At 33.3% G+C, this 27007-nt stretch overlaps 2 protein-coding genes and 1 non-coding gene across 5 annotated transcripts in view; all 3 read left to right on the forward strand.

The window, feature by feature from the left end:
• Nucleotides 1-21370, forward strand: part of LOC149412023 (uncharacterized) — an 86513-nt gene extending 65143 nt beyond the window's left edge. The window contains exons 1-3 of one of the 2 annotated variants that reach the window (XM_089646601.1): nt 11814-11901; nt 14083-14278; nt 20433-21370. In XM_089646601.1, the coding sequence (XP_089502727.1) occupies nt 11869-11901; nt 14083-14278; nt 20433-21340 (1137 nt within the window). In that variant the 5' untranslated portion in view covers nt 11814-11868 and the 3' untranslated portion in view covers nt 21341-21370. Of the gene's footprint in view, nt 1-11813; nt 11902-14082; nt 14279-20432 lie in introns of those variants that run through there. The other variant, XM_089646600.1, reaches the window with a different exon arrangement.
• Nucleotides 17745-17816, forward strand: TRNAC-GCA (transfer RNA cysteine (anticodon GCA)). The gene has a single exon. It is a non-coding gene; the product is annotated as a tRNA-Cys (tRNA).
• A 3409-nt stretch (nt 21371-24779) lies between the features above and the next one.
• Nucleotides 24780-27007, forward strand: part of Tmhs (Tetraspan membrane protein in hair cell stereocilia) — a 72359-nt gene continuing 70131 nt past the window's right edge. For both annotated transcript variants that reach the window (XM_089646472.1, XM_089646473.1), the window contains exon 1: nt 24780-25769. In XM_089646472.1, coding sequence (XP_089502598.1) covers nt 25367-25769 — 403 coding nt within the window. In that variant the 5' untranslated portion in view covers nt 24780-25366. The remainder of the gene's footprint in view (nt 25770-27007) is intronic.

Consider the following 27007-nt stretch of genomic DNA (forward strand, 5'->3'; position numbering starts at 1 on the left):
TCGAGTGTTGATTGAGGAAGAGTAGTTCTTTATTTCCGAGTCAATTATAATAATTAAAAGCAATAATTATACTATGATGATATTATAATTTATTATCCTTTGTGCTATGCATAAAAACCTTGTCTTATAAACATTAGTTTATCATTAAAAAAATAATACATAATACTAAATCTTATGAGTGGTATATTTCATAAGAAAAACCCCTAGCAGCCCCGGATACATGTCAGCTAGTGATACAGTAAACGAACATACTTAAAAACGCAATAAATAATATTAAATTTGTTCAGCAAACAATAATCACAATGACCATGCGCCATACACAACACTTTAAGCACAGGTAGTTGAACCTGTCATTAAAGTTAATAACACCGTTGTAATTGAGAGAGTTGGTAATAAAGTGGTACCAGTTGGTTGTTAAATTAGTTGGTAAAGATGGTGTTGTAAAGGTGTGGTGAGGTGTTCAGTTGATCTCAGTGAGGTGTTGGTAGTTATTAGCGCCTGATGGTGATATGTCGTGCGGCTCTGGTTGAAGCGTTGGAGCAACATGGCGATCTGTCAAAAGCAAACAGAGATTATCCGTATCGAATAAGTGAAATTCCCGCCGAGATGTGGAGTAATTTGAACAAATTGAGTTGTCTCGGAGATTGTGGTATTGCCGCGGCCGTTCCAGCGGCGGGGAGATCAGATAAACTGCGTTTCTTCTTCTTCTTATCACTATTTTTTTGTGAATTAAGACTCCGTAGTAAGCGTTCAAAGAGAAGAAGAAGATGGTTTGAAATGGAGAAATATATATAAATATCACTATTTTAATTAATCTTTATAACGAATCGGTGAACATTATGATTATTATGAATACCAAAAAATATGCTTTAGATAAATTGAAGGTTTTCCTATCGTTTCACTTGAGTAGAATACAAATAAAAGAATAAATGACTCAATAAAAAATATAAATGTAAGCTTCTAAAAAAAATATTTTTTCAATAGAAATGTATGAACGCGTAAGGGAAACAACTTTTTTAAAAATACAGTACTATAGCTAAGATTATTTGTGACAGTTTCAGCTGATTAACATTTTTGCTTTCTTATAAAATTATTTACAAAATAAATAAAAAAACCAGTTTTGTGCTTGAAATCGAACGTTCCTAGATTCCGTCAAACGATTTTAATGCCTATTACCTACAATATAAGGTATATCAAGAATATACACATTTTTGGCTTGTAGCTTCCTCTTAAATAGGTATACACAGTGATTTTTTTCGTACCTATAACATATTAAATAGCAGAACAATATGTTTTTTCACTAATTTTCGGAGCAAATTTTGCGATTTTTTCTATCATTCTTATTTCACCTATTCGTATTAAGCTTGGCCAGCATTTCTAAAAGTTTACCTAATTAAGTAAAAACTGGTCAGTAGGGCAGATGTCGTATAACTAACAGATATACCTTTTAAAATTTCTTAATAAATAGTTAAAAAATCCTAATAAAAATAGAGATAATAATTTTCTCCAGGATTGAAATATCACATCGAAATAACTTATCGGAATTTATTAGTCAGTATTTGTTTATTTATTATCAACGATCCTACGGGATTTTACATGATTTAGTGCTTGATACGGAAAACAAAAAAGGTTTTAAACGTTGAAGTAACAAAACAAAAAAAAATTTACATAATTAATGGAAGGTATAAAGGTGCATTTAAGTATATAATAATATACGTGTAAGAAAATAGAAAACTAGAAAAAAATTGAAAGAAATGTTAGACATGTTATCACAGCAGTTTATCGATATATAACATAATACTACCTTGGTCGATTAGTTGGTTATAATCATTCTTTTGTAAATAAAACTTTCTTTTCCATTATTTTTTCACATTTTGTTATTATAATTATATTTATTATTTGGTTCTTAGCTCAGCTGAGCTTTGCAGTTTTAATATTATGTGTAATTATCTAATTTTCGCGTGTGTGCTTTTAAGTGTGTTCAAAACATTATACCTTTCTATTTTTTTTTACACAAGGGTCACTTTAACACTCAACAGCTCGGCTGTGGAATTACTTGGTGGTTTTTTTGTGCTGCCTCTCTGTTGCAACATCCCTTCATTCGTTTCCCTTCTTACAGAGGCTCTTCAATCAGCATCCTTCATAATTACATAAGCCTTGAGATACGAATATAATTTTGAATTTAAAACATCACGTTCCGCCACTGTACCGAAGGTGTCAGACTTCTTGATCACCCCGCCTTCTGTTTGCGGCGGCGCCTTTGAAGAGGTGACGGCAACATTAAGCGAAACGCCGTTCCCCAAAGCGAGACTGACTCACCTGAGTTACCTGTTACTGTTACATGGTGCTTGTTACACCTATACACCAGACACCAGCCCAAGCCGCCCGCGCTTGTCAATGGTGATGGATCTCTCTTATCAGCCGTGACAAATAGCCTGTGATTTGAACACTATCATTACCACTTCACCCGAACTCGAATTAACGGAGATCTCGAAGAGTCATAGCTTTTTGGGAGGTTTTTTAAAGGGAAAAAAGGCTTGCTAAATAAACTAACTTTGTTTCTTTATCTTATGCTGTAGAAGTCATTAAATGCAATAAAATTTCAGTAAAATTCATTAAGTATGTACATACCTACCTAAAATGTTAGCTTGTCCAGAATATGGCCACAGAATAGAAGACGATCTAAGAATGTGTTCCACACACTGCACCGATTGGAAAGAAAGATGATAGACAAACTGGCCTAGGTAGTCTATGCGTTCGTTTAGGTATCTTCTGTTCAAGATAGAATTTGGATATTGTAATTTTAATCACTTTTTTCCCTAGAGTAAACATAGGAAATTTTCGTTTGTGAATATGGCATTGGTGACGTCACAACGGCTAACGGAAGCCAGGTTAGCCAAGTCAGTGATATCCGTCTTACCAGCCAGCATTATTTGGTATGTCATAATGACGTTATAGCCAGTTGGAACCGTTTCGGAGTATGCGGTTATGGATGGTTTTTAAAATCAATAACTATGAATTATAATATTAAACTTACACATTTTTAGTAAAATGATCAGTATCAGAAAAAAAAATTTATATCTGCATCCTCACATTTCAGAACATTCTTAAGATTTGAGTGTGAGAACACGCCAAACCCACAAAACTCTTCTGTCGGTTAATTTTTCATTCATTAAAGTCATTTTTAATTATCTGTACTCATTGCTAAATTCACATTCATGCATTGTGTCACACAAACTCTATTCCGTTACTATCGACAGAGATGTTTAATTCACTTGATTCCATCTCCTGAATTCCTGTTTCTCCGCCAACTTCATCTTTCATAATACGCATCTATTTTCTAATATCATTCCTTCCTCCATGTGTGTTGTGACATGTCCAAACCAACTAAGTTTCCCTTTCTTTAATATTTTCATTGGGCATAAATCCCAATATTTTCTGATGTCCAAATTCGTAATACGGTCATACACGGAGAAAACTTACTGACATAAAATATTAATAAGAAGATAATACTAATAAATCTGAACGAAATATGAAACATAAAACATAAAAATAAAACCATAACGGTCACAACTAGGAATCGAACCAAGGATCTCTTGTCTTACCGGAAAATGCGTCTTTTAACCAACTTAATCATTGGAACCTTATCTTTTCTATTTTTCTGTGTCTTATACTATTTCACGTTTCGTTTAAATTTATTATAATATATTATGTTGATTGGTTTCTTCTTACTTCGTCCTTCCTGTGTTAGATCTATAAATAATGCCTTACACGACTCCATCCTCATTGTCCTCTCAGTCAATCATTTACCTGTTGCGAACTAAGCCTTATTTCAGCAGATGTCCATATGGGCACTGTTTGTACTTGGACATCTTTTTACTTTGATCAGATAAGCTTTTAGATTAACGGTTTTTCATACACGAAATATTCTTAATTCAACAATGTTTCAACATGAAAAAGTCCATCAAACAAGACGTCAAAATGTGATTGATAACACTGCTATATTATTATAGTATCTTTACGTGAAACTAACTAAATCTAATTTACAGCTGCGGTAAAACTGGACGGAAAATAAACAACAAGTGAATTAACTATTAGTTTTTAAGGCTTCGTCTGTTTTATGAAACAGTTAAGTTTTTTACGCTCGTTTGTGATTTGAATTTCCGTTCTGATAAATCTACTTTTTATTGAATTTATATGTAAGTATTTTTTATTTTGTAACAACCAATAAACCAAGCCACAGCACAACAAATACAAATTTAAATTACTGGAACAATACAAGATCAACAATCAAGAAAGCGACAGTATACAAACGACCAAAGCTTTCAATAAGTTAATGATTAATTTGGTGAATCGTTTCATTTCAGCTATTGGTTGTTTAAATAAAATCGTAGCTGGACGATTATTTATTGAAAAAAACCAATCACGCAAGGGTTAAAATATTATGATAAATTATTTGTTTGCTCCTGTACTTACGTAATATGAATATGAATAAATTGTTTTGTCCGTATTAAATCTCAATTCTTTCAAAAAATGCATACAAATACAATATTGTATCGATGATTCAATCCAATATTGTATTCGTATGCCTTTCTTGATAGAATTGAGTTTTATTCAGACAAAACTATTTATTATTTTTCTTTCTTTTTTTAAAGAAAGACAAACATTCCCGGGTTACGAATAACCTGACAATATTTGAACTACTACAACTACTGAACCTACTGCCACCATAGTAAGCGGAAAATGTTGCTTGTGTTGTGATGGAGGCATTAGCCAGCCGAGGAACTGAACACACTACGCCTGGGTGGGACCCAAACGCAATGTCAACTCACAGGTCCTTTACCCTTAAACCCAATATCCAAAACAAAATTTAAATTTATTTAAAAAATCTGTAAAAGCTTCAATTTAAACTATTTTGAGATCTAAAACACAACCGCTTACCTGCCTACCCATTACCTTTGAAACAATTAACTCAAACAGTCTATTAAAATAAAAATTAATTTCCTTTTAGCTTGAAAGAAAGATGACTAAACAAATATGAAATAAACCTGCACTTAAAACATTATATTATTCATCACAATAATTACACACCGCAAATTAATTTCCTTCCATAAGCCCCATTAAAACTAAAATAAAATAAACCAAAGCACTAAAGAATTAAAATTTCATGGTGTGAGATTTTCACTGAACACTCCCCTATTTTTACAAAATTTTATCAGAACTAGCCTAAAACCCGATTGAACGATTTTATCCAATAAACGGTGTAAGCCAGTACCTAAATAAGGTGTGAGAGGGTTTGTTTTAATGATGGGGTTCGCGGTTCCATAGCCATTAGAGTAGATTATCAGTTTCCTCCAGTTTTGGATTGCTATTAGACCCCAGGTTTATATAAACGAATGTGCCAAATTTTGGCAGGAACAGAAGATAATAATAATAATAATAATAATTAAAATTAAAAATGTAGGCGTATTAGATCTATCAAAAAATTTATATATAAAGATGCAAAAGTCGGTCATTTTGAATACACGTAGGATAACGAAAGATTTTTTAAATATTTATGTTGAGGGATCAGTAGGATTTATAGGCCCTGTTAGAAGTTCTACCGAGCCGAACCCTCTGATATGAAAATATCTGGAGTCGGTGAATTTTTTTTCCCATTTGATCTCTGGTGAGTTGACGTGTTGTTGTTCTTGTATTGTTTTGTATTTATTTTACTTATATAATGCACTTGCATAGTGTTGATTGACTAGCTGATCATTTGTGGAAAAGTGAGTGGAAGGGTTTAGTTTTTCCTATGGGGCAGATTTAACCCGGACAACAAAATCGGAAGCATTAAAAAATTGGATAATTTGTAGAGCGCCGTTTTTGTGAAAAATCACCTCAAGGGCGCTGTACAATTTATTTCCTAGGATCTACATTTGTTATTTAGAAAAGATACCAAAACATACTTACCTGGCAAGTCACTTCCGACAAACACACTTATATTAAAAAGTTTATGCTTATAAAAGATAAAACTGCACGCAGAGGACTATATCAAAAAAACACTGGTCATCGCATGACCTTAAGTCTGCTATAGTTTTTATTTTAATTTAACTGTATTTTAATTGTCTTAAAAAGCCTACAAATTGTTAGTTGTTATCATTTTTATTTGTTTATTTTTAATTATTATTTTTATTTATTTTATTTTATTTTTAGTATTTTTTTACATTTTGTTAATTTAAATTGCCGTCGACTGTGAAAGTGGAGGTTTCTGAAATTATGGATACGACTGTCTGAAAAGGTGCGTTTTAAGTTTAGACCTAAATTCTGTCGAGTCTGCGATCATTCTCAAATCATGTGGCAGTCCATTCCAGGCTTTAGGTCCTGACACGGCGAAAGCACGCTCACCGAACTTAGTATCTGGATAATATTAGTTAGAACTTCTGAACGAATTCAGTGGATTTTATGACAAAGCTTGTTGATCTAGGATGCAAAATTGTCGGGTTTTGCAATTTTTTTTCCAAAATACAACAAACGCGGTCGAATTTTTCATGATAAAACGGGAGTTTGCAAATTGAAAAACATATATAGAAAAATTATTACCTTGCTTCCATTCCATGCTTTATCCGTAATTTGTTCCCATTTGTATCGCTAGTTTTAACACATTTGTAGGCTGACGAAAACGTTTTTTTTTCTGAAATATTTACTCTTGCCAGCATATATGCATATAGATATTTTAGGCAGTCAAGAAAACCCCAGTGTCTCTGCACACGGCAGATAAGCTATGTAGCTTGTATAGTTTAGAAAACTGTCGGTTTTGCAGATTTCTGTTTTCGCATTTACCGCCTGAATGTCATTATCTTATCATCGTCAAATTGGCTCACAGGTACTATTTTAAGGGGATTATTTTAATAAGTAATTTAATATTTTAATAAAAATTATAATTTGATAACATACTGAGAAGACGGCCAAATGGTGCGTAAAAATGTAAACAATAACAAACTACTATAAATCAAGCACCAAGTGACAACGGGTTGTGGAATTTTTCGTGAAATTACATTTAAAAATCATAAGAATTTTTTTAAATCATTTTTAACTACCTGGTGCTGTTACGGGAGTAGTATTTCGCATAGATCATCCCTCTCGCCCCCCGACCCGTCTGCAATGTTTCTATACCATAATACAAATATATAGATCGTTTGGCTCTCGGTATACCGCACTCGGTTTTTGTCGATTCTTTACCGACCCGTGGGACGACCGCCTTAGACGCATCAATTGTGACTTTTTGACAAAAAATTAACTAGATAAGAGAACAGATGCCAGTCGTATTAAACGTCCGTTCAAGACTTGGGTGGTTGTCAGACAAAAAACATTTACTAAGTCTCCTGGAAATCGTTTTTTTCCTATAGAAATTTTAAAGGAACAAAACACGGGTTAGATACCTACATTATGAGCTGAAAATATTTCTGTGAATTTACAAATTTTCTGATGACGGTTGTTTTTTCATAAGTAATCTAACTTACCCTCGTGTAAATCAAAAGCTAATAGCCGCGTTGGTAGGTAATATTACATTTTGTCTACATCTTGTCAATCTAACAAATTGTTTTGTCAACGAATTTTCTCACCAATCAAGTGTCCGGGATCGAAACTAAGCGATGACGACAGAAGAACTCGGGACGGATCAAGAACCTGTTCTAAATTTGATTAATCGTCTGTAGAAAATTGACAAATTGAGGCGGGGTTTTTGAAAGAGAATTTAGTGTTCTATCGGCACTTTCAAACCGCCATTTTACAAGTATAATTAGGTTTATTAATTCAAGTAAAGGCGATCTGATTAGGAACTTTACCTTGCAGGTAATGAGTGATTTAAAAAAAACATATATTTAATCCCATACTTTGTATATTGACCCATTTTTTTTAGTTGTTTATTTAATATCTACCTTTAATTTGCTTCAAAACTAAATGATTTTTCTTTCTACTACATTAATTAGGCACTTGTGTAACTACTCGTACATGGACTAGCTAAATCAATCGACTAGTAAAACTGTCAAATGGAAGTTTGTTAGTCTTATGATTTTTTCGCCTTTTCAGTAATAAAGTGGTAAGATTTTTTGTCTCCCTGTGCAGAAATCTCGTGTTTAATTAGGGAAACTTTGATATAATTTTTTTGTATCGTCCCCTATGGAGAGCTTATTTTAAAAATTCCACTCCTATCTAAGGACAAAGAATTATCCTTATCATTGAAATGAACGATTTTTTCCTTAACTGCGAATGCGGTTCTAGCGATTCGGCACCTAGAATCCTTTGCTACTTAGCAATATTATCCTTATGCGAAGAACACCTGAGAAATTAAACCTTGTTTTAAATGACTTTTGCTTATTATTAATTTAGTTAAGGTCAAGTCATTAAAATTCTCCAGCCCTAAAGAGTCCTCAATTTTCCAGTCTTTTTAAAAGAAGCATCAACTCTACTTTTGAAATACAAAATTAATGTAAAATCATTGTCCAGTGTTTTTACTATAGTGTCGTGTTGACGAATAAATTTTAATTATTAATTAAAAGATTTAAAATAAATTAAAATATGTCAAACCACCATTCGTTTTTATTCGTATTTATGAATTCAGCGGAGTTGACGTCACGCCGAACGACGTTTGTGACAGCCGTCGTACAAAACATTGGCGTTGTCTATAATGTCTATGTCATAATAATGTTGTAGCCAGTAGGAACCGTTTCGAAATGTGCGGTTTAAAATTTACTCATTATTAATGAAAATTTTAAAATCTAAGATTTTCAGTAAAATGATCAGAATTAGAAAAATAAACTTTAATTCTTCCTTATTTATTAATGATAAACTAATGATTATAAAACAGGTTTTTTTATGAATAGCACAAGGGATAAAAAATGATTATAAGCATATAATTAGTCGCTTGAAATAGCCATACAAATTGAAAATATCTCCCGAGTAAAAATTAATGCCGCCGATGGGAATTGAACCCGCGCCTTCCGATGTTCGGTCAGGTGCTCTGAGACCGCTGAACTACGTCGGCTTATTTCAAACACGCCAAACAATTCAATGTGTACTAGTACTTCAATCAACCATTACTGCTTATTATATTTTTGTTACCTATAAATAACCAACTTTATTTTGTAGGAAAGTCTAAACTAATGTTTACAAGAAAAAAAATTTTATGCATAGCACAAAGGATAACAAATTATTGTAAGCAATATATTAATTAGTCGCTTGAAATATCCATACAAATTTAAAATATCTCCCGTGTAAAAATAGTGGGAAATTTAGCACTAACAAAGCCTTATCTACAAAATAAAGTTGGTTGTTTACAGATGAAAAAATATAATAAGCAGTAATTGTTGATTGAAGTACTAGTACATATTGATTTTTTGGCGTGTTGGAAATAATCCGACATAGCTCTGTGGTCTCAGAATACCTGACCGGACATCAGAAGGCGCGGGTTCAATTCCCGTCGGCTACATTTATTTTTACTCTGGAGATATTTTCTATTTGTATGGATATTTCAAGCTACTAATTATTGCTTATAATAATTTGTTTTCATCTTTCAATCATTTTAAACGGTATTCATAGTAAGGCGAGATAAAATTTTCCAGGTACTCCCAACCATCATCTTCCCCGTTTCTCTCTGCTCTCCCAAATCCTTTATCCGCATCCTTCCTAGAACATGAATAGGTACTATCTATATTGGCTGCCTCTGGGCAGCAGTAACAACATTGGTTTGTTACCAGATATAAAAAAAATACAGTGTGTGGCAAGCCTACGCACGACGGAAGTGAAACTTTTATTATTCTTCTCTCTCTCTTTTCATTTCATTCTCTCTTTTTTTCTGTCTATTGACATATTTATAAGTAGCATATGATAAAAAAAAAAAAAAAGTTATAAAAATATGGGATTCGAACCCGGGTCCTGCATAACGAGTGTCGAACGCTCTGCCTCTAGACCGCGTGGAGAGATATTTCGCGCGACGCGGCGTTATCGGCCTTGATTAGTAATTTTAATGATTCAAAATAAAAATAATTAATCAAAATACCGAGCGACTTTACCGGCTCGATTTGTAAGCTACATTTCGACCAAAATATCATATAGGTACCGTAAATTAAAGTAAAGGTAAATTAACAAATTTATGTAATTTTTTAGTACATTATTACAAATCGTTGATAAAAAAAAATAAAAAGTTATTAAAATATGGGATTCGAACCCGGTTCCTGCATAACGAGTGTCGAACGCTCTGCCTCTAGACCGCGGTTATTACGTATTCGACCAAAATATCATATAGTCAAAATATCTAAAAGTCGCAGCACGAGAGCATTTTATCACTTTTCAAAAAATTATAATTTAAAAATCACAAAAAGAAAAAAAAAAAGTTAAAGCGGGAATCGAACCTCGGTTCTTCACGACGACAATCGGGCGCTCTGCCTCTAGACCGCAAAGCTGAGTTTGGATAGTGACCTAAAGTAGATATATAATATTGGCTAGGCTCCTATAGCGAAATGATCACGGTTTTTCATGACGGTCATGAGTTGGTTTTACTCCGGTCCTCGAAATTGCATAACGCGCGTAAAGAAGTTTCACTTCAAAACATGTACAAGTGTTATGATCGTATTGTAAAAACAGCTTTAAATCTTTTTCTAAAAATGCTAAATAAGCTATTTTTTCTTTATTTTTTTAATCGCCAGAATAGTTAAGTACATAAATATGATGTTTAATATTAGTTTTTAGGGGACCTACTCCTGGAATCTAATATGTATTATCGTGTATGAAGTGTGTATGATAGATTGTGGGAGTTACGTAGGAATTGTAGCAGGTAGTTGGTAAGGCCGGAGCACTCGACAGTGAGGCAACTGAACAAGCCATTTTACTGTAATAATGTGTCCAGCACTTGAAATTATCGAGATTAGTAGTTTATTAAAGGTTCCATCCTGCCTATCGAAACCCTGTGAGCTTTGAGCTTTCAGTGAGGGCCGGATTATGGGATTATTTTAAAAGTGTTAAAAATCCTAAAGTAAATCTGCTGAAGGGGGAGGCCACGGTGATTGAATACAGTGTCGCCTCGTGACTTTTAATCCTTACAATCCTACCGGTATGTATATCCCAAACACACGTGGTGGGGTTAGAGAGTGGGGTGGGGTCATTTTGGAGAGGTTTCAAAAAAGTTTTTAAGACTTCTTGGTCACTATCCCTGGCTCCGGCCGACGACCTTTCTTGTGGACATGCTCGGACTTTATTTCCTGTAGCTCAGAAGAGAGATCACAACAATATGTCACATGGGAACACCAATTATCTATAAGCGCAGAGCGTGAATATTAAAATTCCTCCGAAACTTTCTTTCAGCGAGGCGGAAATATCGGAAGACACGATAAATTTTCTTTTCGAGCCGAGATGGCACCACTTTAGTTCACAGTTAGCATACGGATAATTCCAGCAGGTTAAAAATTGCTAATATTCTTTGAGAGGAAGCTTCAAGCCAAAAATATGTATATTTTTGGTATACCTTATATCGTAGGTAATAGGCATTAAAATCGCTTGACAAACGGAGTTCGGAAAAGATCGATTTCAAGCAGAAAACTGGTTTTTATTTATTTTGTGAATAATTTTATAAGAAAGTAAAAAAGTTAATCAAGTGAAACTGTCACAGATAATCTTAGCTATAATACTGTATTTTTGAAAAGTTGTTTCCTTTATGCGTTCATACATTTCTATTGTTAAGTTTTGTTAAGTTAAGCGAAGCGATAGAAAAACCTTCAATTTATCTAAAACATATTTTTTGGTATTCATAATGTACACCAATTCGTTATAAAGATTAATCAAAATTGTGATTTGGCATTAAGCTTTGCTTTAACTGGCGTAAGGGATAAGGTGATGAACAATATTTTTAGCGCACTACCCATTTTTGTGAGTATATGGAGGAATTATGGCAGGGGTGTTGGTTTTCCAATAAATGTTATACACTCATCTCGAAACAGCCCAAAATTTGCTCAGGTACATCATTGTTCGAGTGACGTCTTCAATTAATACTTCATACTTACCCTTTCAACTATCCGAATCGGTAGTACCTATTTCGTATTCTTGCAAAAATAAACCACTTATAGTTTAATATCCCGACGATATTATGATTTAACGTGTACTTACTTAATAATAAATAAGTTGTACAATGTGTCTACTAGCTGTTATCGCCTTAGTTATCAGTTCGAATATATAAATGAGGGGGGTGCACAGATTTTATTAACTGCCGTAGTGTGGCTGTTGTGGTATGGAAAAAATAAATTAAGATTACCGTGCTATACTTGCCTAATACTCGTTATTATTATGTACGCCATAGTTGTTATCGCGCGGAATACGTAAGCCGAATAATGAAGATAATTAACCAAAAATAATATTTATGAAGTTGCCGATTAATCCCTACGAATAATAAGGTAAAAATAGCTGTCATGTGACGCCTGGCAGATGTGAAACATCGTAATTGATTTTTATTGAAGGAAGTGAATATGAAAGTAAACAAGTCTTTATATATTTTATTATAAACCAATTATTTATTATGTAATAAATATTCACAAAGATATTTGTGACAAATTTAAAATAAGTCATTTGGAACATGAGATTTATCGTGAGAATATTAATAAAAATACCGCACAGAGTTTTGGCGACCGCGCGGAAAGAGCCGACGAGACAACTGAATAAATTGTCGTTCTGTGTAAGAGTCCCGTTTCCGATAAGATGTGTTACATCAAAAACATTTTTTATTAAAACTAGTAACTTGTGGTGGTACGTACCTTAATGTTTTTTTTAGATTTGGTCTAACGGAAAATTAGCCAGAGACGCTACCGAAATAACGTCTTAAATTAATAATAATTTGCCATAATACATAGATAGGCATAAGCAGCCGTTTGTGGAGGATATTTGAACATCTCCCGTCTCCAGCGAACCATCAGGGGGTACTCCATCCAGGCAACCATTACAGTGTTATTCGATTGGCGTAGTCTGCGCCATAACCTTACAACTTGAAATAGTGCAATCTTACCTCCAGGAACATTTCCATAGCGCTGCAGTATCTCGGTAGGCGGAATAGTTGGCGATAAGCATTATTGTAAGCGACTTTTAGCTTATGCCATTGGGATGCAGTGTAATCTACCCAGAGTTCTGACGTGTACAACGAAGTGCAGAATACGTGGAATAGTATCCTTTTGATGTTTGTACTGCAAAAGTGAAAACGCCTTGACAACATACCTGCTCAAACGGATATCGCTCTTCTTTCCATGTCTTTCCATATCCTTGTCTTTCCATATCCTCGATGTCTTTCAGATCGTCTGTGATAATATGTCCTAGGTATTTGACGCTACGACTAACATCCATTTTCCTTCCGTCTAGCCATACTGAAGGTGTTTGCATGATTTCGTTGTTACGTTTGAAAACGTATTATATACAAGGTTATGATTTTTCGCAAAATCTTCACATTTTTGTAGTAGTTTTATTAGTGAGTTAACTGACGATGCTAGAAGAACCATATCATCTGCGTAATTAATGTTATTTACACATACCTCTTGAACATGGCAACCTATTTTTGAGTTATTAAGTCTTCAACAACTTATACATACATAGGTATAATAATTAACCCATCGGGACTATGCAAAATAATTTCTGCTGTAAGACCCGGCGAAGAAAAGTTCCACACCGGACTGTGCTCCAGATCGTTACAATAACGAACATAATTTTCAGCGCAGGGTCTTACAGCACTCGGTTTATGTCGATTGCTTACCGACCCGTGGGACGAAACGCTTCAATCAAATACAGTTTTTGAAAGCAGATGAAAAACAAAAGATCGTGATTTTCCAAATGGACATATAGGACTTAGTGTAAATAATATATTGTCTCTTATGATTTAGTATTAAAATAATTATTGTAAATTTAACCCAAATACAAAATGCTTTAGCAGTTGTGCGATTGATTATAATGAAGAATGAAAACAAAAAATTAACCAAATTATCGAAAAAAATCTGACAGCAGTAACATTCTTAAAATAGAAATTTCTCAAAATGAAATTTGACCCTAATTCACATTGTCTTTCCATTGTTACAGCAAGTAGCCACTCCAACCGTGGTGAAGAAGATCCTGCGTCTGAAACAGGAGAACCCGGGAATGTTCGCGTGGGAGATCCGCGAGAGGCTGCTGAGCCAGAGGGTGTGCGACCCGCACAGCATTCCCTCCGTCAGCTCCGTCAACCGCATTCTGAGGAGTGGCGGCGCCTGGGGGGATGATCTCACGCAGCATCAAGGTGAGATATCCATATATAGAGAATCCGGCCATGTTCATGTGGGAGATTTGCGAGAGGCTGCTGAACCAGAGGGTATGCGGCCCGTACAGCATTTCCTCCCAAATTAAGATATCTTTCAATAAGGAATCCCAATGTATATCCTGTGCTCGAAACTGGAGATTCCGGACATTGTCGCGAGAAACTGCTGAGATGAATTTATCACGGAACACGTCTGAAACAGGCCATGGTCGCGAGAGAATGCTGAGATGAATTTATCACGGTACATGTCTGAAATAGCCCATTGTCGCGAGATACTGCTGAGATGAATTTATCACGGAACATGTCTGAAACAGCCCATTGTCGCGAGAGACTGTTGAGATGAATTTCTCACGGAACACGTGAGATAATAATAACTGGAGCTTTAACAAACTTTCGCGGTACATGTTGGTTCAATATTCTCAAATTGAATAACGAAATGTTGATGAGATTCGGACGACGCCGTTTTTTACTTGTACTTGACTATACTTTATCAAAAATTGACAAGTTCGTTTGGCATTTGCTCCGAAAAAAGTTTAAAGTTTAAACACCCAATACGAACAAGGCGGAAGATTTTAATATCCTTGGCATGGCAATAAAGCTAAAGAGTAACGTAACGACGACTTAATGAAAGTTGGGAACCAAAACCCATGAAATAATAATCCCCGCTTTATGAGGTACCCTCGGCAGATTTATGGCAGATCTCCCCACCATAATAAATACCACGGACTCATTCAAAAAGCCAAAAATTTGCTTTCAAACTAAACAGTTTTAGTCATTCGGAGCAATTTATTGCACGTTTCAAATTGCAAGGTGCAGAGTTTTTTGTGGCATTTCACCAACGAGATGATATCTTCTTACTGGATCGATACAGAAATGGCCAACTCATTGTTCTAGGGATTGAAATTTTATATAAAACACAATTATTTTAATAGTAGTTCTATGAATGGTAGACTGCGCTTAATATTTTATTTTTTCTTGTTTAATATAATCTTATTATTAATTGATCTCAATTCTATACCCCCGTTCGCCGTATACAAAATTTGGGTAATGACTATAAAGATGTTGTTGATATATTCAACACATCATTCACCAAATATAAACAAGTCATTACCGAATTTATTTCAGAAAAAATAATATCAAATACAATATAATTTAACTATATAAACTAAGTAGCTCCACTTTATTTCGTTTTGACATTGTTTTTGTTTAAGAGGTTGTGTTTTATTATGTCTTCTATTTTCTTTTTGATTTTGTGAAAATAACATGTAAAAGCCCTGTCGGGCGTGAATTTGTAGATAAATAAATAATTGAAATACAAATATTAAACTTTCTCACCAAATATAATATTAAAACGCACAACAATAATAATTTACATAACATCTCTTCCTCTACATTCTGTTCGCCTACCGTATTGACAGAATTGAGCGAACACTGAAAACACAAACAAATTTACAGACAGGCGAAATTCAAAATGGCCGAGTTAAAAAACTACTTTGTAAAATTTACTTTAATTTTTTAATTTTATTTTTCATGCGCAATACATTCGGTTAGTTACCATTTTTATTTTCAATAAAAACTAAGATTCCTTTTTAATTTTTTTTTAAAGTTTTTATTTAATTTTTAAACAAAATAAAATATCTTCCTTTTTTTAAGTACATCTATTTGAAGGTCGATTTCGTTTCTTGATTGAATAAATAAATGAATTGGAATGTAGGAAGTAGAAGTAGAATCCATTTTTCGACATTCGATCGAGTTGAAATTGCCTGATCAGGAGAGACTGATTGAGGGAGACCTTTTGACCCCTCCGCCTTGCACTCCTGGACACATTGACCCCCCCAGATTCCTATCCACCCCTCATACCTTTTTTCCTTCCTAGAACTTCCTCTATTTCCTTTACCTTAAAAATACACTCAACACACCATCCCCAAAGATTACAAAGGCTAGATTTGTTTTTGTGTAAATATAACGTAAAAAAATTAAAGTATAATAAATTAATTTTTTTAATATCTGGAATGGTTTCGTACCCCTGTCACCAATGGTATATTTCTTCAGGAAAGGCATAAATTACACGGAATAAGACATATTCATAGCGATTAACAACTCAATAAAGCTATTGTTTCGGAGTAGGAAATTTATATTTCCGAGAGGAATTTCTGATGTGCTTCAACGGGAATAAAACGGAATAAAATCCACATATCGACCAATTTATTGGTCTTGCTGGATACATAAAAGGTTGTAATAAATATATTTGTAATAAAATGTAAATCTCTCTGAAGATGTGATAGTATATTTAATGCTTGGGAAATAACTTTTGAAGATACGAGAACTTTAGGTACCTTTACTGTATTATTTCGTAAGGACAGTTTGTATTTTATCATACACGGCTTAATTTTTATTTTTAATATAATCATCATCAAGAAAATTTTATTCCATGCTAACTGCAGTATTGGCCTTGAAAAATATCACTATTTAGAATGGAAGTGTTGCTTTAAATGACTTTAGCCGTGTTTAGTGATCATATCTTGAGGAAGCTACAAGCCAAAAATGTGTATATTCTTGATATACCTTATATTATAGGTAATAGGGATTAAAATCGCTTGATAAACGGAGTGTAGAAACGTTCAATTTGAAGCACAAAACTGTTTTTTTTAAATTTATTTTGTAAATAATTTTATAAGAAAGCAAAAGAGTTAATCAAGTGAAACTGTTACAGATAATCTTAGCTATAATACTGTATTTTTTAAAAGTTGTTTCCTGTATGCGTTCATACATTTCTATTGAAAAAAAAATTTTTTTTGGTAGTTTATATTTATATTTTTTATTGAATAATTTATTTTTGGGGTGAGTGACCAGTGACGACATGTCGAAGATTTTTTAAAAATATTGATTAAAAAATTTAAAAAAAAAACTAAAAAAAAGTTTAAAATGTCACCGAAGACCAAAATTTCTTTTACAGGGTCTCACAGTTGTCTCCCTTACTGTCGTGGCGATATATGTGATATAAGCGGTGTTAGAAATGGAAAACACCTCGCTTTATATTCAAATCTAAATTCTATATATTTATAATCAGTATTTCAATCAGAAGTAACAGGAATCGTTTTCATTCCCAATCCATATAAAAAGCAAATATATGCTGATAGAGATAAAAATAAAATATATTGTAGGTACCTACGTACGCTTTAGCTTTGCTTGAAGGCTTTCCTTTACGTGCATTTGGGAAGAAAACACGGGCTAAGACGGGTATATATGACTAAAATGGGTAATGTTAAAGTTCGTGTGGAACACCCAAAATCGAGACTTATTATCCAAAGTATCGTTCGATGATAATAATATTTTATACATAATATATAATATTAATTTATGAACACTAACTCTGACGTATGCAAATTGTCGCCTGTACACAACAACGGTCAGGACGTGATTAAAAATTTTCCCTCTTAACACATTCGGGGATATAGCTCAGTGGTAGAGCATTCGACTGCAGATCGAGAGGTCCCCGGTTCAAACCCGGGTGTCCCCTCAACTATATACTTTTTTTGTAATTTTTTTCTTAATCTATTGATAAGAAATATACTCATAATAGTTGTTATCAAAATTATTCCAAATTTTTTATAATCAAATCTTATGCAGTGATGTACATCATGGTAATATATATTTTTTCTGTTATGAATGGTATAAATAAACAATAAAAAATAAACCTTTTTTTTTTAATTACGTCGTATTTGAAAATGCCTTACAATTATGACCGATCACACATTCTTACGTAAAGTATTCCCAGAGAGAGTTCTCATGCATGTCATCGATGATCGTCCTCTTCCTTCTCACACGTATTGTATGAAAACGAAAAAGATACAAGATACCATAACAATGACGTCACGCGTACCTCCTCTGGAAATAAAATGTTCATACTACTTTATTTTAGACTAGCTGAAGTGCCCGGTATTGTACGTGCTTTAAGCAAAGTTTTACAAAAAACATACGACAGTAATTTTCCGTTTATGTCAAGTGTGCAAAATTCCATCAAGAAGTATCTTAATTCTACTTTAAGGAGTGTGAAAAGAGGGTGGGGAAGTTTTTCGAAATCTCATATGCATCTCTTGTTTTCAAGGTCATGTGTAAAAAAATCTTCAATTTGGAACAAAATTGTAGATTTTTATTAAAAAAAAACAATCCACCCACAGGTAAATAATGGTAAGGTAAGGACTTGGGAAAAGGGCATCGGGGTGGTTGTCGAAATTTTATAAAAACAGTAACTTTCCTCTTGTTGTAAGGGTCAAGTATACAAGATTTCGTCAATCTCGAAATAAAATTGTACATTCGTTTAAAAACAAACCGACAGTCATTCTTATTTTTATAGAAGAGAAAATAATAACATCAACACGACCACAAAGTCCACCTAGGAACAGGAATCCCTAGCGAAGAGGACTGCAGTGAATATAAATAACTTGTATTATACTGTAAACTATAAGTACCTACCTTATGGTGCAAAAAAAGATAAATGCTAAATATATTGTAACGCCCATTTAATTATATGTGGCCAGCAATGGGGCGCAATCAACAGCCTAGCGGAAATATAAGACGAGCAAGGATTTCAGGTTGCAATGGCAACACTATTTCCGCGGATCCATAGAGGAAGAAAAGACGCCAGAAACGTAGTTTATTTATGGACATAACCAGAAAGTGAGTGATTTATTTGAGACCAGACACCTTTTGTTTTTTTTTATTGAATTTTTCACATCGTTTGATTGAAACAGTGTTATGATTGAAACAAGTACTTATGTACGAGACTTAAAAACTTATTTTATTACCGATCTATTCAGCTCGAAAGCAATACCGCAATAAAACCATGTTGATTATACCTAATACTCTTAGTTAGTAGGTACTAGCTGACCACATACTGTTTCAATCTACCCCACTATGGGGTCAATTGAAACACACTTCCCCATCACCTTTAAGTGGTTATTGTAGCTTACCTGTATAAATTATCGTCACTAAATAATTTCATTTCGTAACTAGATAGATTATGATTGAGCTTGAATAAACATCTTACCTGTTAATACAAAAGATACTCCACTACACGCATTTAAAGTTCAACAATCCTCAGTCCGTTCTACGTATTACGGTAACATGCATTTAGGTCTTTTAAATTTGGATAAGGTCGGCAGATACATGACACAGAACCGGACACTTAAAAATAATGAACCTATCAAAATAATTAAACACCCATTGAATAAATTAATTGAATTTAAACCCAACCAGGAATACAGGAGTTATACATCTCAAGCGGACAGTTTTATGGAAGCATTAGAAATAAAGCTAACACGCATTAAACTTGAAAAAACTAAACAAATTATATCTAAGAATTAAATGGAAGAAGAATACATTAACGGGAAGGTCAGCAGTTTCATTGGAAGCCCTTAACAAGATAATTAAGATAAAATCTGTTACCTGCATCCGTTCTTGGCCTGAGGTCTGAAACTAAATTGACCGAACAGAACCAATGGTCTATATGAGAGTCATTAGTGGAATAAACACAGTTTTAAACTAGTACCTCTGTGAACAGTAGACCTCCCGTCCAAAATAATGTGTTTCTAATTTCATCTGAAATCGTATGATTTGTAAGTAGGTACTTAAATATCTGCCTAATTTTTTTTATAAAGGAATTATATAATGTGTTCGATGAAAAGTCTTTATCGTAACGAAAATTCTTTTTTCATACTTTCTTCGGGCAGGTAGGTACAATAATTATAGAGTAGGTTCAATGCTCATGCGAACCATGGCGGGATAAAAAGGGTAGTATCCAACACGGCCGCTATATTGAACCGGAAACTGAATACACAAACAAATGTACAGAGATATGAATGCCAAATGGTCGAATTAAAACAGGACTTCGCTACCCTAAGTCAATAATAATTATGAATCAAATACACAAGTTTTCTATTTAAAACGAATCAAAAACATTGATAAATTAAACATTGTTCATACGGTTTTTTGTAAATATACCTATATCAGTGCGAAGGAAAGAAAGGAGTCATTTTAATTAATTTAAAATTATCTTTGTGTAGATTGTCTACGGAGGAAAATTTCACCTATCGTTGTAATTGCAATAATCAATTGTGTTTCTTCTTTGTTTCAGATGGATACAATCGCAGCCACCCTGAATCTTCCCCAACTCCTGGAACCAACTACAGCCCCATCAAAACTGGCCTCAACCACCCTATTCCAGTACCCGGACAACCTCCCAGAATGCCAGCCTTCTTTCAACAACACCCCCTCTCTCATGCTCAACTTCAATCCCTATCTGAACCAAACCAAGCCCACGCATTTGCACAAAACAGACTTGCAACTTCCTGGTTACATCATCAGCTGCATCTAGCGTCACAAGGAAACCAACTACTGAAGCCAAACCCCATATCTCCGTGGCAGAACGTTATGCTAAACTGCAGAAGTCAAGAACAGCAGTCAAAACCACCATATTTCCCATACACTTCGTTATCAAATCATGATTCGGGTTTTAACAGATTACCAAGACATCCAAGTCACTTTGAAACACAAATCTCAGCACCTGAAGCAGGAAGCCAAATGAACACTTCCATGAACGGAAGCGATGATTCTCTAGATAAAACATCAGAAATGGACGATGATGAAGAAGTACAAATAGTGCCAGCAGTCAAACCAGAAAGCGGTAACAATAACAACACCAAGAAGAGAAATCCTTACTCAATTGAAGAACTATTGAAAAAGCCTTCAAAACAGATAAAATTATCACCTGAAAGACAAGACATTTCAAATTCCATAGTCCTCAGACAGCCTTGTGGAATTTTACTTTCAAATGAATCAGAAAGCGCATTTGTGAGGTTAGACTCGCCCAAAATGGAGAGATCTTTTGCATCAGATCACAGTTTGAGTCCAAGAAGTTACAGGGAATCTCCTGACAGCTGTTACGCTGAAAATTACCCATCTGATGGAAGAAGGGATAGTTGTGACGAAATTATTATAGACGTAGGAAATAATCAACCGTCTTCTGCATCGATAAAAGCGTAGACTAGAAACCCAAGAATAATAGACAAATTTTTAAATCATTTTAAGAACCAGTAGGTATATGTACACTTTCGTTACTTTGATTTATTTTTATTTTTAAAGTTAACTAAACTACTTTGAATATTTATTATTCTTCTTTCTATATTTAGATAAAATTTAGCCCGAATTCGTTACTGGCATAACATTTATAAATTCAATAACCAGTTTCATTTGTGAGAATTATATTGCTTCATTTGTTGTAAATTCTTATAATAAGTCAATACATCAGTAAGAAAAGTTGATTTTTCTTGTACAGTATAAATAATCTAAATGTATTATTTAAAAACAGTTTAACACATTCATCTATGTACCTCCCTATTTAATTTTTAACCTGTTAATTTAATTTGTATATATTTTTCCATCATAAATTACAGTATAAATAATACTGAGTTAAGGCTCGTTATATTATACGTATATATATTATATTCATGTTGCGTTTGTTCGGGGTCAAACAAATAATTTTAAAGCAGTACCTTACAAAAAGCTTATTTTAATAAAATAAATGAATTAACGCCATCTATGATCACATATAATATAACGAGTGTAGCGTACAACTAATTATTGTACTTATCAAGTTAAAATAGTAAATTATGTTTTGTAATTGAACGTAAATACTACATTATTATTGTTAGACCAGCCCAGCTAAATGTGAACTATTAGTTTAGTTAGTTGAACCAGTATATCCACGAAATCATAGCTAAATAATTGGATACATGTAAATCTTCTGTATTATTTATTACTTAAAATGGGGTAAGTGAAATCGTAAAACTAATATAAATAAAGTATATCTTTGCAAACCCTAGGTATATTTGACTCTATATGAATTTAGTTCAGTCGTGTAATTACGTATCAAGGAGGTTAAATAATATATAAATATGTACCATTTGTAGCTAAAAATATAGATTTCGACTTTCGAAAACATAATATCAAGCATTATTGGTAGTTGGTGGGAATTATTGAAGTAGGTACATAAACGGAAATTTTCACTAGATAATCAAAACTAAGCGAGCGCCGTGCCGTGTGAACAAATAATTTATTATTTCCTGTATCTACTAAATTCGGTATCATATGATAACTTGACGCAATGACAACTCAACACACTTTTAAAAAGTCTTTCTAAGCGATGAAAAAACTAACCCATCAACCTAACATACCTATGGATTAAAAAACAAAATAAATGCAGTAAAACAAAAAAATAATAAAACATTTATACGTAATACACAAAACCATTACAATACACACCTCATTATGTACAACCGTACCTTGCAGAAGGTACCATAATTACCGATTTAAAAATATACATAATATTACCACCTTTATTATTGTATGTTATTTTATTTCAATTTAAAATTGTGGAATCAGCACGGGTAACGCACCAATTGAGGCCCACATTTTCACATGTTTTAATAAATATATACAGGGTTTTCCAATAAGAGGTGTTATTTTGAATAGCCCGCTAGATTTCGGTAGATGTTACTTTTGAAGCTGTCATTTTTTGGCATTTGACAAGTAGAAACTACGCCATTAATAAAAATGGAACGATACACGCTTCAACAACGCATTGAAATTATTAAAATTCACTTGAGTGAATCAAAGGCAAATCACTGTTTCGAAAATGAGGCTGGAGCAACAGTTACGGTGAATGGATTACACTATCGAGAGATGATTAATGATTTTTATCGCCGGAATTAGATGGTATTGATTTGGACAACGTTTACTTTCAACAAGACGGCGCTACGTGCCACACAAGCAACGAAACCATTGATCTTTTACGATTGAATATCAAAATAACACCTCTTATTAGAAAACCTGTATATAGTGTCTAATAAAAAAGTTTAACCAAGTTTTTGTTTCGTCACTTTATAATAATATTTGGCTTATTTATAAAGCGCCGTTTTCGTGAGAAATCACCTCAAGGGCGATGTAAATATCACTTTTTAAAGTTATGTTGAAGTGTTATTATGTAGAGTTGTGCGATTACCACTTATTTCGATGCCAAATAAAAACTCTAAACGGTTCAGGTTATGGAATATGTACAATGAAAGCGGGAGTGTAATGAAAAAGCGAAAGATGAACTCTATTTCGTTACAATTATCATGTACTTACCTTGTTGGAACGCTTTTTTTCTTTGTGGATTATGAAAACCAATGATTTTTATTTATGGCTAATAACTTTGTTCCCACGAACATTCTTGGTCTCGTGGAAAACATTCTAAGATTAAAAATATTATTTTGCATCAAGAACCAAACATCCTGTACTTAGACGCAGTACATACCTAATAATTCTTGCGATCTAATAATCATCTAATATTATTAAACATTTTGTTATTTTTGAAAATGGTTTAAAAAATGTACGTTTCTAGTTAGTATTAAATATTGTGACAGTTGATGTAGAAAAAATATCAAGAGGAACGAATGGTTCAAAAACAAATAATAACGTAAGTAGGTATGCAAAAAGTAAAAGCCAGTATTGTAAAAGCCATGAATAATTTAATTTAAAATATAAACTATGTTATCATGTTGTGTACTATATAATAGTTTGTACATTGTTTAGGTGTCGATGAAAAACAAATAAATCAATGGAAATTAAAATAACGTTTTTTTATTTTCTCTTGCGAATTTAGAATGTGAAAAGTTTTTTTTGCGATTCTAATAAAGTAGGTACTACCTACTAACCACCTTCAAACCAGGTTATTATTAACTTAGAAATCAACACACTGATATGAGAGAACATTATTTGTTGTGCGACTCCTGTACCATATCATTATTCCGATGTTTCAAAAAAAATTACACGCATCATAAATTCATACCATTTATGCCATCTACCGACCAAAACAAAAACCTTACTTTCGTGTACTACCGCCATCTACCAAAATTTAAAGATAATAATATTTTTTCGAGTTGGAAAATTATAAATTACCCTCCTTAGTGCTCACCATGAATGATAGTACCATCTATTGAAAATTGTCTCTAATAATATTAATGTACAGAAAAGACTTGCATCACTATCAAAGTAAACCAAAAAACTTTTTCAAACCATTCAGATAAATGAATTCCAACGGTAAATAAATTGTATGGAAATTATTTTATCCACACCAAATAATTTTGCGGTTTTTAAATCACTTGGAGAATCCCCTATATTCTCATATTCATAAAATTAAATATAAAATATGCGGTTATTATTTTACGTTACTGCCACCTATGGTAGGACACTGAAAGCTTGAACCGATTATACAGCCATCGCCAGGTAAGACTACTTGTAAATAAACTTTATCACACTCCCATTTCACAGCAATGCAAACTCAGGTGGTGTACGTACACTACACATGCAAACAAACACCCACATACACGTAGACAATACACAGGTGATGGCATGAAATAGGCATTTACGCCGAGTTTACATTCTTCGCGAACGGGCGTCGTAGTTCTGTGTTTATAATATTCTCCGCAAGTTATTCCCTTTTGTACCGCAGGTGTGTTCGGTGGTCGGTCCATTGTTAAACGTTAACAAATCAGTCGACATTATAATAATTATGATAAATCTTGTAGTTAATTGAAACTTCAACGATTCGAAGTTCTGTTGATTCGTGTCAAAGTGCTCTAAAAACTTTTGTAAACAGACGTACAGATTTCTGACGTACGGAATGAAAAAAACTCGCGTTTTTTTTTACAATGTGCTTCCAAGTTGTGTAAAACCCTACAATGATTAGATAGACGTGTGACATTTACGTTAGTAAGTGCAACTGTGAGAGAAATATCGACAAATTCCCAATGCAAAACTGGTTTAATCGCAAATCCAAAGTTAGTGTAAATGTGTCAAACTTCATATTTAAAAGTATTTTGATATTTTCTAATTGAGTTGTCATTTTTGTGTAAACAAATAAGTAGGTACCTACCTACCCAAGTTGTTTGGTGAATATCTTGCTTCAAGGTTGTGCAACATTCTTATAAATTTCATTGTTCTCTCACCGATAAAAATAATAGTTTTAAAATGGGTTCTAAGATCGAATATGTGGAACCGGGGCACATGTATGCGACGAATTACGTCAGGAATGCCAAGGCGATTGGAGTATTGTGGGCCATATTCACAATCTGCTTTGCCATCATCAGCGTTGTGATCTTCATAACCCCAGAATGGATAGGAGACTTGGAGTCTGACAGTCCAGGAAGGTTCGGAATATGGCAATTCTGCAAACTTGATGATGGCGGCGAAGTCTGCAAAGGAAAACTGGAAGATTTTCTATCGATTCCAGGGTTCATCTTCCAGATTGTGACTGTCCTGGTTGGATTCAGTGTGGTGGTTGCACTTTTCACCATCTGCACAATGTTGCTTTTCTTCTTTTGCAAGTCTACAACCGTTTTTCACATCTGCGGATGGATGCAGATGTTATCCGGTAAGTTTTTTTTCCTACAGTTTATTTATGAATAGTATTAATTTGATCTTTTGACTAAATACCGGTATAATGGGCTTTTTGAAAGTATTCAAGAATAGAGACCTGTGTCTCGATGTAAGTAGGAATTTAGGAAGGTATGGGAAGGTTTATATTGAAAATATCACAACGATGTTCTTTTTTCTGACAGGTGTTGTAAGACCGGTAAAATTATAGGTAGGTATCCTACCTACATCTGTTATTTTTTCAGGTAATAATTGTTTATAAATTGACATATTTTTGGTCGATTTTAATTATTAAGCTACAAGCCAAAATGTGTACATTCTTAGTATACCTTATATTGTAGGTAATAGACATTAAAATCGCTTGACAAACGGATTCTAGAAACGTTTGATTTCAAGCACAAAACTGTTTTTTATTTATTTAGTAAATAATTTTAAAAGAAAGCAAAAAAGTTAATCAACCGAAACTGTCATAGATAATCTTAGCTATAATACTGTATTTTTTAAAAGTTGTTTCATTTATGCGTTAATATAAATTTCTATTGAAAAAATATTTTTTGTAGTTTACATTTATATTTTTTATTGAGTAATTTATTTTTTTATTTGTATTCTACTCAAACGAAACGATAGGAAAACCTTCAATTTATCTAAAGCATATTTTTTCGTATTCATAATGTACACCAATTCGTTATAAAGATTAATATAAATAGTGATTTGGCATTATTAACGATTAATGAAGCTGACTATATCAGAATCTAAAAAAACATCACTGCAAGACTTTGAAGTTAAAAAATATAATATTAATGTTGATACTGCAACTTAGTCCCAACTGCCCGATGCCAGTAGGACTAATACATACCCAATTGGGGGTGTGTTGTGAGACTGAAGGGAGTAGGGTGGAAGGAGGAAGGTTGGAAAATTTATTTATTCATTTTGTAAGAAACAAACAGCTTTTATATAATATACTAGATAAATATAGAAGTTAACTGAAGTCACGCCACAGAAGTTTCTTATGTTAAAGTTCATTGGAAATGAAATTTTAATATCTTAAAATTAATTTTGTGTTAAAGGAAGGGGAGAGGAAGAGGAAAATAGGAAGAGGATAGGAGATGCTCCCGATACATTCCATACTCTCATATTAATAATCGATCGTACGCATTACTTCATATCGATATTTCTTTAGGTTATTACCAAAAATGTCAATGCTGTAAAATTTTGTATTATAAATGCCCACCTACT

This window comes from Hesperophylax consimilis, chromosome 24 (genome assembly GCF_061612785.1).
Source record: "Hesperophylax consimilis isolate HC1 chromosome 24, BYU_Hcon_1.0, whole genome shotgun sequence".
Taxonomy (NCBI): domain Eukaryota; kingdom Metazoa; phylum Arthropoda; class Insecta; order Trichoptera; family Limnephilidae; genus Hesperophylax; species Hesperophylax consimilis.